Source organism: Panthera tigris, chromosome D3 (genome assembly GCF_018350195.1).
Source record: "Panthera tigris isolate Pti1 chromosome D3, P.tigris_Pti1_mat1.1, whole genome shotgun sequence".
In the NCBI taxonomy this organism is placed as follows: domain Eukaryota; kingdom Metazoa; phylum Chordata; class Mammalia; order Carnivora; family Felidae; genus Panthera; species Panthera tigris.
In genome coordinates this window covers 38,702,725-38,714,983 of record NC_056671.1, presented here as the reverse complement: position 1 = coordinate 38,714,983, position 12,259 = coordinate 38,702,725, and the positions used below count along the sequence as shown (strand labels likewise).

The window sequence follows — 12,259 nt, the reverse complement described above, 5'->3', positions numbered from 1 at the left end:
TAGTGGTTTTACAGTATTATTTAAAAAAAATTTTTTTTTTTTTTTAAGCAGGCTCTGACTAAGCAGGGCTCGAACTCATGACCTCAAGATCAAGAGTCACATGCTTTACCAGCTAGGTGCCCCTACAATATGGTGATGATGATGATTTTTTTTTTTCAAGGCCAGTGCTGTTTTTTTAACTTAAAAAATTATGATTTCCAAACTTTGAATTGAACTCTGGCATTTCCCAAAGATGCAATTTAACAAAACTCCTTTTTAAAAAGTTTTTCTGAAGATATTTTCAATTAAGTACTATACAGATGCTATTCACATTTTTAGTTCCTGAATATCTAACTAGAAAAGACCGTTCTACCTGGATAATGGGAAAAAAAACAAAAAAAAACCAAAACAGAGTGAACATATGACAAAGTAAAAAAAAAAAAAATCTGCTAGCACTTTAGGAAAGGAATGTCTTGGCTTCCATTACCATAGATACTGTTTTTATGGAAATTTTCATTACTGGTAGAGAAAATTTAAAAAACACAAGTGCACATATTAAATGTATCCTAAAGAATTTATAATGGATAAATGATAGCACAGTATCTTCCTATCACTGTTCGATGTGATCACTTTTTTAAATAAAATACAAACAGTAATTTGCCAATTTTTTCTTTGAGAATCCATTTCTTTTAAGTGACCTAGGTTGTATCCATCCAATCTACAAAACTGCGTATTTTAATAATTATTATTTGACCATCTGGGATTTAAGGGATTTCAAAAATAGGTGTGTAGCTAGTAAATAAGCTAATTAATTGTGAACTCTCCTCCTCCCTCATCATGGCTATCACACATAAACAGCCTCTCATTTGGGACAGGGGAATATATATATATATATATATATATATATATATATATATATTTTTTTTTTTTTTTTTTTTTTTTTTTTTTTTTTAAGTATTATTGGTTTATTCAAGGGTTCTCAAAATGTGATTCTAAAACGGGCAGAGTCAACATCCCCGGGAACTTGTCTGAAATGCAAATTCTCGAGTCCCACCCTAGACCTTCTCCTTGACTGAGAAATGTGAAGATGGGGCCCTGCAGAGGACTATCCCGATGCAGGCCAGAGTCTGAGTACCACTGGTCTAGGCAGTAGAGTATCTTTAACTCCTACTTTCCAAGTTAGAACTTAGCTCCACTCAAAAAGCTAATATGCCGAGTTCCCGATTGCAGAGACCCCTTCACAAGGCACTTTCGTTAGGCGACTATCAGACACCTGCAGTGATGATACCAACCTCAGTGGCGGTGGTTTCCCCATCGGCCGCGGTGTCCGTGCGCTCACTGTCGGTCTATTGATCACAGAAGTGACCAGGGTCCGGGGGGAAGGCAGGAATAGAAAACAAACCCGTTTGGTCAAATAAGGTATGGCACGGGTCAAACAGTTCACTCTCTTTCTACGTGATCAGTATCCTACTACCTTCCCACAAGGATGCAGGTTCAAGCAAAAGCAAAAGAAAGGCCAGAGCTAGGTTTTCTCAGCAGAGCCACTCAGAGGAAGACCAGAGGCGCACAGCCTGCGGGAGCCGCAGGAACTGCATTAGCCAAGCTGACTTGTCTGGTTTCATGTCTCAGGAAAACCAAATTGTCATTCTTTCCCCCCCTTTCAACTAAACCCCCGAGAAAGATCTCTTAAAAATGTTTAATGCAAATAAAATTGACGTTTATATATATTTTCCTATTCTTGTAATGGGTCACATTTCAATGATAAATTACGATGTAAATTTAAATAAAAAGCTACTATAACAGTCACTGGACTTTCAGCCCCTCATTTATATCATGTTGATAATCTACACCCACTTATGACCATCAGGCTGTCTGCATTACCTATTAATTATAAAAAGCACATGCCAGTGACTCACAGGCATATGTTTTATACGTGAAAAATAGAACTCAATTTTCAAGTAGCAGTGTTCGCTTTTTTTTTAATAGACTAAATGTGGTGTTTATTTTGCCCCACCCTCCAATGTAAAGATGTGTATCGAGATATGTAAACATCTCTTTCCAAAACAACCATTCAAATGAAGCAAATTATAATAATTAAAAAAAAAAAACAGAGAAAGAGAGACATCTACTTGTAAACAAATAAAACAAAGCACAGCATTTGACAGAGCCTAAGTTTTTAAGGGAGAATGAGAATAGCCATTTCAGGATCGGTTTTGAAGCTGCTTCAGAGAGGTTTATGATCGAAAACAAACTATTTTCTCTGGAGTATAGAAGAACCATTGCCATTGAAAATGGGACGCCTAAATGCCATAATACAATATTAGCCGGCTTTCCCTCCACGAATGTCAACCGATCGTTAATAAAATTCCCTTCAGCAAAGATGTAACGATTAATATTTTGAAAACAAAAATCAAAACTGGGGGCTGTACACCTGTGAACCTGCCTCTTCAAGTAATCTTTCAATCCTGACGATAAGGACTGGCAAGAAAGACGACAGGGGCAGTGCGATGTTCACACCAACCTGACTCTGGCTAGGCTGGCTTCTTGGCACTATCCCAAGCTTTCGTTGTATATATTCCTAAAAGAAAATACGTTAAAAATTCATGTTTGGCACGTGCGCCCGAGGCGGCCAGCTACCATGACTTCAGTGGAAGGCAGTTTCCAGGAGTTTGGTAAAGAATGTGTGCAGACACGTTTTCATGACCTGACTGCCTTGGCAACACCTGGTGGCGGGGGGGAGGGGGGACTATTGGTCTTCTCTTAAGGGTGATCACTGCTATGGCAGTAGCATGGCATCACCAACTGCCAGCCTAGGGAAAGGCCGATTTGACTTAGGGGGAGAGACACGGGTTATTGCACAAGTGCACAGAGTAGCTCAAAGAAACCTTAGGCTTTCAAGGACAAATAAGCATGACCTGTGCTTCCTGCGCTGCCCAGTTTTGTGAACCGCTTCCAAAGGGCTTGAAAGTATTTCTCCTCCTACATACTTTCCCTCGTGGCTTTAAAATTTACTAAAGCGTCTTGGCTTTAGACTACAGTCATGGTCAAGAGCGGGGGCTCTGATGTCAGACTGACATAGGTTCAAATCCTTGCCATTTAAATTTGTGACACACTGGGCATGTTTCACATTTTAATCCCAATTTCCTTCCAGTAAAGTGAAGAAAGTAACAGCCCTAACTGTATCAGGTAATGGAGACTAAGTGCCTTATATAATGTCTGACATACACAGACGTAAAAGTGCCTATGCTAATTGTAATGATATTAATATAATGTTAGTTACATTATGATATTACATAATTATTACAACCATTTTTTTCTAGCTATACCAAAAAAAAAATAGCTTAGGCCATATCTAAAGTCCCTTAAATTCTTACTGAGCACGTAATCGGTTGTTCAACAAATACAGTGCATGATCAATAAATAGTTCATAAAAGAAAGCTGAATAAAGCAGCTTTTACAGCAACCGTTCTTTATATGACTGAACAAAACTATGAAATGTATAACATATTGCAAACTATCATATAATTCTGTTTACATAACAAAATGTTAAAAATCAGCTGATCTATTAATTTGTCCTCCAAATTTGAATCTTTTTTATATTATGAAAAAAATTCCTCACAAATTAACACATAATTACAATCTACAGTATAGTGAGCTAAATTCAGCTCATGTTTCTTGACCGATGATTTAATATTCTGTTCCCTTTCTTCTGTGACCATTCTCGAAGGCACAAAAGAAAAAAATGATTGGTCAACAAGCGTTATAGTTGAAATGATTATGCCTTTCTCCACTGGGTTTCACTCTTGAGAAAGGCTGAAACTAAGTAAGCCATACTGCAAGACGTGAAAACTTGAAGCAGGGATGATAAAATGTTTGAAAAGAATTATAGTCATTAGTGATTTTGCAAAATGAACGTGACATAGCTGAACCGTATGCTACATGAAATCATCGTTTAGTTGCCAAAGTGCTTGAGGCCTAGCGACTAAAACAGGCCATGTAAACAAAATTTTTTTTTTCTTCTTCTTAAATGGAATGACCTACATAGGAGCCCTCCGGCTCAGCCCGACCCGGAGGGCACAGCTCTTAACACTTAGGGTTAAGAGACGACATTGAACAGATGGCCACACGCGAAGTCTTGTGTCAGGAGGGCTGTAATGGTTGACCCAGGCCGGAGAGGAGGGCTACAAGGACTGCACCAGCCAGAGCTGGCTCGCAGTCTCAGAGATTTGCAAGAACAGGGACAGTTATCTGCTGGAAGGCTCCAGTCACGTGGTCACTGGCTTGCGCCGGGTAACTGCTGTGATTTGTTTTGCTGATGTAATGCAGACATGCCCAAATTTAACATTAATTTTCATGCACTGATTACAACAAGATGTACACCCTGGATTAGGCACAAGATCTGTGTGGTTTGCTACGGGAAAGTTCAGTTCTTGAGAATTCAGAAAAGCACAAAATGGCCATCTTTTTTGTTTTGTGTTAGCTTGACGACTAACTCCATTGCTAAAGGAAAAATATATGTCCAGGTTGGAATCCAGCTAACATTACAGTCTTTGGAGATAATCTTGCGTTCTCAATGTTGTCTGTTCTAGTCCTCCATTATTTGATAATATTGCCACTATGAGAAATAGCGATATTGAAAGCTAGGATTCATTCTCTTGAAATATTTTCCATGCATGAAAATTTAATTCTGTATTAAATAGATTTGGAGCCATACGACCTAAGAACCTTGAAAATGGTTGAAAAGGCCAAACTTTTATTTAAACATCTATGAGGCCATTTCCATTTTTTCCCTTCTGCTGCTAAGAAATGGTCATAATATCACTAAATATAGATACACACCTCGCAATTCTATATACTCACAGGTGTACCTCAAATTATGATTTCTAGCTGAGCTGAAAACTGAACAGATTTCTTTTTTTTTTTTTTTAGCGTTGCTTTGACTTTGTGACTTTTTTTTTTTTTTTTTTTTTTTTTAATGCTGGGAGTGCTGGCTTGTCTCCTGCCACAAAAAGGCTTGCTTTGTGAGAACAGAAGAGCTGGAGGGGCCTGGGGAAGGTGTGGGCAGGGGGGTGGGTGGCAGCCAGGCCCTCTGTTGGCAACTTCTGTTCTTTTCCCCTGCGCTCTGTTTGAAGGGAACTGCTGGGCTGTTCATACAGCTGCGGAGTCGTGAGACAGGAGAGCAGTTAAGAGGCAAAGCTAATGGCTGCCATGTCAACTCACCCACTGGCTCGGATAAGGGACAGGAGACAGACAGGCGGCATGTTTTCTCAGACAGAGGCTGCAGGCCCCGTCCTTTCTCCACTGAGCACACGCCGGGCTGAGAGCCACAGGGGTCTATCCAGCCTCCCTGACCTTCCCGGACTGTCCGGTGTGTGTGGATCTTTTGGCCTCTGCTGGGGTTGAAAGAACCCCAGCTACCCAATCTATCCATTGGCACTGTTAGTGCTGATGAAGTTTCAGCCCATTTTTACGGCAGGCGGACATCTTAAAGGAATCTCTTCCTAAGTGTGAAAACCGCAGTTACTTCCGGTCCTCTTTGCGTTCCTACCGGCCACGGAGGTCACGTGGGCCTTTGAAACTACCCAAGCATTTTCTCTGGCCCAACACACCCTTGGGGTCTGGCTCACCTCCGTGAGTCACAGTGACAGCCTGGCAATGACCACAGAAGGGCAGAGTGGGGACACTTCAGAATCCCCAAGGAGGAGAGGCACTGCCAGTTTGGGGAAGCCACCCACCCAGATGAGGATGGCACACCTCCGACGGGGTTCGCTGCCACCTCACCTTGAGTATCACGTACCTCCTGGTATCACCACTATGTGTGATTATCCCAGGACGCATTCTGGTAACGCTCCGTAAACCTGGGTTAAACCTATCTCTCGGTCTCCTGGCTCGTTTCCTTTACGACACGAGAACTGACCAGAACTTGAACCTAACCCTGATTGTTTAACATAGCTGACAGGTTATTTGAAACGGACGTCTGAGTCCTTCAGCATCCGGAGAAGCCAGCGGGTAGCGGAACGAATCCGGGCTGGGTGCAGGCTGCTCCATCCACATGGCGTTGTGCCTAACCCTGGGGCCGGGTCGCACGCCCCGACACACAAAAACCTCTCACGTGTCGGCACAGACAATAAATGAGGCTCTGAAAGTAGGGCCGCTAGTGCGGTCGGCGCCTAACACTGTTTCGGCCCGAAGCCCCGACCACGACAGGGAAGTGTGCTCTGTGCCGAGGTACACACCTCTTCCTCTGAACTGTCACTCGGGTCATTGTCTAGTGAGGCACTCAAGGAGGCCGCCTTGGGCTCCAGGTAGCAGAGGCACATAGCCAGAGGGAAGGAGAGAGTGAGGGCATATGGCACTGAGAAGGAGGCGGAGAGCAGAAAGAAAAAGATGAAGAGGAAACAGGGCACAAGGGAGGGCGAGCGAATCGGGAGGTAATGCCGCAGGCTCTGGGGGAGGAGGTTGGTTTCCGACAGGTTGGGGAAAGAGAGGTACCCATCGTCATCTAGAAGAGAAGGGAACGACTCTGGGAGCTGCAAGGAGAAGGAAAACAGGGTGGTCCCTTTGCCGGTTTGCTGTTTGTAGCTAAAAGCCACATCTTGGTCCCCTAAGGACGGCCTCCCTTTGTGGTCAGAGTCCAGGGCGGGCTCTCCGCGCACAGGCACGGCGCCTTGGGCCAGCTCGACACCCGGGGGTTGGTGGTCATTCTCCTTACACCTCCTACGGAGCTCTGGGGGGGGTGCAGGGGGACGATGGGCTGATGGGGGGGACGGAAGGCATGAGTCAGTGCCAAGCCCAGGTGACTGATGTGAAAGAGACAGAGAGAGACAGAAAGCAGCAAACAGAGGTGCAAAAGGACAAAAAGAAAACTGCAATTAGTTACTTTTCTTATGGGTATCGATATAAAATTGTAAAACAAGAATTTTAGCACTATGGTTGTTCATGTACTTAAAGTATTCAAGCCACATGCCAAAGATACCACGAATGGCTACTGTTCCCCCATCAGACTGTCGATTACAGGCTGCGTTTTTTTTTTTTTTTTTTTTTTTAAGTCAGCACCGAAGATATTGGTGGGTAATCTCAAAGTCTACATGTTTCACACCATCCACAAAGTCTGTTTAGACCAACAATTCTAGAAAGTTTTAGGGTTTTGAAAGCAAACATAACTCTCAGATAACTTAAAATCAAGACTTTCAATAACGTCTCCTGATCTCCAGCTAATAGATCTGTTACTAAAAGTTTGGTTGAATTAAGAAATGAAAATGAATCCAAGATTTGATTATTTAAAGAAAAAAATCTTTAGCGTTACCTTTCCTCACTGAGTCAATTCCATCCCAAACAGGTGGGTTTCCAAATCAAGAAGTTTCTGGCCCCACTCCCATCTGATCAGGAGTGCCACTCAGGGAGCTCGACAATTAGCATTTTAAGGAGCTCATGCTCCATGCAGAATTGAGGTTCCTTTGAAAACTTCTATTTGGGCTCCTTTCTCCAGGATGTAAACAGAACTTAAAACTCAAAGGAGGGTTTCAATAAGCTAACTAGCAAAAACAATGTGTTTTCACGTGATGTGGCCCATCAGCCTTTCCCTTTGTATTATTTGTGGTCCGTAAATAACAGAAAGGTACAATGTCCCAGCCTTCAGGGTTTTCTTAAGCGAGTGATCACTAGATGTAACTCCCCTGGTTTGAGTCCTTAACAGAATGAATGATAAAGGCAGGCATCCCCACAAAAGTGTCCCCAGGGAGTTCAGGCTTCTGCAGGGCAAAGAGAGGCCCTTTCCACTCTCTTTGGCCCTGGCAGCCTCTAGGACCACAGCCGGCTTCCTCTGCAGGTGGTGGAGGGCTGCCGAGCCGGGTGGGGGTGGGTGTGCGTGGAGGGAAGCCAGCAAGCTCCACACAGGACCTGGCACAGCTCAGAAGCTGCTGGGCCCCAGGAGTTCAATTCAAGGTCACGCAGAGCCTGAAGCTAGACTTCCACTGCTCTCTGTGACACTCTGTGTGAGTGTGCACGTGTGTGTGCATGTACACGTGTGTTTTGCCTAGAGACTTGAGAGCATGGAAATTAGTCACCCTGGGTTGTAACTCCCAATCCTGACTTGGTAAATAAAAAGAGGGTAAGAACGTGCACAAATAAAATCGTATCACGGATCTATTAGAAGCGTCTCCTTTTAGGTATTAGACAAGTAGGTCTTTTCTCAAAACTCACATTTGACGTGAAGCGCTGTGTTTGAAATAAACACGACCCTGCACATCTCATTCAAGCGAGAACAATGTATAAAAGATACAAGCTGACTTCTGCCTGCAGACCATTGTTCCCCTGGTGGCGGACAGCTGCCCAGTCACCTGGGGTGATCATTAGCCTGGGAAACATCCCTCCTCTCAAAGCAATCTAGGGGACCAGTCTTTTAAGAACTGTTTTCAGTAATATACTTTCATTTTGGTTAAAAAATGAGTTCCCTCTTTGTTACTTTTTGAGGAGGGAGAAGAATAAAATGAAGGTTTAATTTTCCATGCCGCTTATTTAAGTGGTTTTTCAAGGACAGCTTTGCACTGTGGAAAATGAAGACTGCCATCTGCCTACCTAAGCACAAGGTTGGGGCCACTGCCTTTCTGAAGGCATTTGGGTCAAAGTGCTGGCTTCTCAGAGATTCAGACTAGGAGAGTCACAATTTTTTGTCTTTTTGTTTCCCCTTAGCATAAATGGCAAGAGGGAGGATAGTTCAGTGCTGTATTTTATATAAACAAATTGGTGGTCTTTTCAAATTCGATAAAGAGACACGGCCTGGGTCTATTTTGGGAGCAAATTAAAAGTCATTTCCTTTAATGTGCCACTTAATCACGGTTATACATCCACTAGAATTGTCGGCTGGTGTGGGTGATTTCAGGAAATCATGGAAATCGTTTGCTTTTCAGGCATACTACCTTTTTCTCACGTCCTATTTACAAGCTGCCTTGACTTAATTGGAGGGTAAGAGTGTAGAAACAAAACTCAGAACAAAGCATGCCTGTTTTAACAGCAAGAGTGATCCAATATCCTTGCCGTCATCTCCTATCCTGTTTTTATCTTTGTGTTTGGTAAATAAATGATCTTAGCTTGAAAAAAAATGAATAGGGTTTCACGTGGAATATTCTGACATAACTACAATATGTTGTGGATCTACCCATCCCTGTGTAACTCTTGTCCAAAGAAGCATTTTTCTTTAGAGACCCAGGTGAGTCCCAGCGACAGAAATCTATATTTGAAGACCCCCAGTTCAAACGAACACTTTTGAGTCACATCTGGGCAAGTTTTAGCATACCTGTGAGTTGCACAACATTTTTATTGTTGTGAGTTGCACAACATTTTTATTCTATTTCTTTTCACTCTGTACATTCCAGGAGCCACTCTGTTTTACCATCATCATTACCCACAAACCTCCCAATATAGTTTCTTCTTCTTCTACTTTTAGAGCGCTGCTCTGCTACCTACAGGATCCTGTACCAGAAGCAGATTGTCTACAGGTTTCCTGACTTTTATTTTTCTGAAAAGTTGCTTTATAATGCCAGATGACCAAAAATAAACATACCGTAAGAAATACTGGATGAAATGAAGTTTAAAAATCTGGTGAATAGAACACCTTGGAGAAATTGCTGCCAAATTCACCTTCCATGTTCCCTTGCAAAGTTCTGCCTTAATAGCTCTTTTCAAAACATGTCTGCTCGCTGCTCTGATGATTAGATTATGGTCACAAGGTAAGAGGGGAAACAGTGTATAAATACACAGGCTACGGTCACTCAGTAACTTGCTCTCAGAAGAATGGCAATGTGATTACTGTATATCTAGAAAAATATACAGTACTTGGGTAGGAGAATGGGGCCAGAAACAAAGAAAATAATTTTAGTGACAGTTCTGAAACGTGAGCCCAAACAGAAAAGTGTCATATGGCCCTAAATGTATTTTTAAGATACACGGACAGGACGGCTGTTGAAAGTCTTACATAGCATATCAGTTCAAATAAAAATTTTCAAAACGTTAAGAAGGAATCTTCCAGAAGGCAAATGTCGACAGAGGAAACCATAATTTAGAAATTGACCCTATGAACGTGACTACTGCTGGAATTGGAACTACCCTAAGTCTGACTGATTAACACATTCCTGGTTTCTAGCCTCAGAATTATTAAGTAGCTCGTGAAAGTCTAAGCAAGCTCTCGGAGGGAGCTTGGGAGATGTACCTTTCCCTCGTGCCGTACTGCGGCCACCGGCGTGGCTTCCTCTGCCTTCTTCCGTCTCTCCTCTTCCTCGTCCCGTTCCTCCTCGGCCTTTTTCTCCGGAGTCACAGTGGTGATCAAGTTGGTCTGAGAGATGCCCTTTGTTGTGGCGTACTGGCCAGTACCAACCTCTGCAGCAGACACAGAATCCTTCATGTATATTTCATGGTTTTCATTCACTGACGCTAAAAGCAAATACAACCGAAGAAAAAAAAGTCTGAAATAGTTAAGTCAGAAGGCTGAAGAGCACCACCGATTGTCCCGTTATGGCGAAAAGTACCCCTCCCCACGTCTGTCTGAAAACTCCAGTCAGCGCTGCGGGCACCCGCACCTAAGCGCTCTCCGAGACACAGCTTTGTGTGTCTTCTATACCAGTGTTTTCAAATGACTTAAACGCTCATGTCGCGAAGCCACCAGAGTGAGTCTCAGGCTCTGCGGTGAGGACAAGCGCGAGCGTGGCGGCAGCGGAGGGGAGGGAGGCTGGGCTGCTGCGAGCCTGTTACCCCACAGAGTAACTGGCTGGCTCCAGCACCAGGCGCCGGTGGTGAGTCCCACAGCTAAGAGCGGTATCTGCAGCGGACAACTGGTCTCATACACTTGACTCTGAACGCATCTTGGGAAGTGCCATTCAACAAGGAGCACCGAATTGGGTGCTTTAATTAGTCGTTAGCAATGGTTACAAGAGCCCATCACTCCTACTGTATCAAAAGTCCCATGGCTGATAATGGAAATTAACTATCTTCGTGGGATTATAAAATTTGGAGAGATTATAGAATCTGGACGGCAACTCTGTTCAGCTGGAGTGCAGAAACGTTTTAATTTCTACCGCACGTTAAAAAGATTACCGTGATGTGCATACACTCCTTCATCTCGGATATTTTGGGAAGACAAGACAAATGTTGCTAATGAAATCCATGCAGATGTAAGACATGCAAACATAAAAGGTAGAAGACACAGCCTTTCAGCCCTGCTGAAATGTCTTAGTGAAAGATGCTTAATTCAGTGCCATTTTTAAAGTCTGGTACTCATTAGTTTAGGTTGTAGGTGTATATAACTTATTTAAACTTACAAATGATGCTTTTCAATACACAGTAGCTGATCGTGGGAAAAATGTAACCAGCTTCATAGTTTAGGAAGTTTAAAATGTAAACGTAAGAAAATATTCCGAAATCCTTTCATAAAAGCTAAACCATTTCGTTAAGGTATCTTCACTAAGATATTTTATATTTCCTCATACTGATGAGAGAAAGCTCATACGAGACGCAATTTCCCAATGGGTCAGTTAGGCTGTTGTACATAGGATGCAAACTTGCAAAAAGCCACTTGTGTTCCAACATGCAGCCACGGCACCCCGCTCAACAGCACAGGAAACATACGGGAATTGGCAGGACCCCAAAGAGTGAGAGACAACACATACTAACATCACTTTTGGGCAGGGAGGAAGAGACAGTATGCTATTAGTACATTTGTTTCACAATTGTCTTTTGCTTGTCAACAATCATTATCACACGAAAAGCCATGAGGAAAACCACGTACACAACAAATGTGTCCCCTTGGGTACACATCACTGAACAAAGTGGATGAGAGCCTTAGGAAAAAAGGTGTGATTCTACGAAAGTTCCTTCGACACTGACTTATGGAATACACAAAGAGTTTACAGAGATTCTCTAAAGGAGAAAGGATAAATGGAACAAAGCAGTAAGAAAAGCTTCAGTGTTAACGTGAATATTTCAGTATCTGAGTTCAACCCGAAATGGCCCCAATAAACGCTTTATTCCCAAGGTTTAGCTCCACGTTAGAGATTTGAAAAACAGGCAACTATTAGAAAATACAGAATGGTTAATTAACGTCATAGGCCAGCTCACAAAAGCCTATAAGAATAATCATGAATCTAATTATTATCACACCTGAAAGAAGAACGCTTTCACACGTCTCATTACTCTTTCTTTGCAAATAGCCTTACCCCCATTTTACAGATGGTGACAAAAACTGAGACCTGGCAAATTTAAATCACTTGCAAGGTGCTACTCGGATAGA

General features: G+C 42.7%; 1 protein-coding gene across 10 annotated transcripts in view; it reads right to left on the bottom strand.

The window, feature by feature from the left end:
* Window positions 1-12,259, bottom strand: part of EPB41L3 (erythrocyte membrane protein band 4.1 like 3) — a 146,755-nt gene that overhangs the window by 15,060 nt on the left and 119,436 nt on the right. For 5 of the 10 annotated variants that reach the window (XM_042961820.1, XM_042961823.1, XM_042961819.1 and 2 more), the window contains exons 12-13: window positions 10,187-10,407; window positions 1,272-1,325 (exon numbers count right to left, since the gene is read on the bottom strand). In XM_042961820.1, coding sequence (XP_042817754.1) covers window positions 1,272-1,325; window positions 10,187-10,407 — 275 coding nt within the window. Of the gene's footprint in view, window positions 1-1,271; window positions 1,326-6,215; window positions 6,780-10,186; window positions 10,408-12,259 lie in introns of all 10 variants that reach the window. The other 5 variants (XM_042961822.1, XM_042961824.1, XM_042961821.1 and 2 more) reach the window with 3 other exon arrangements.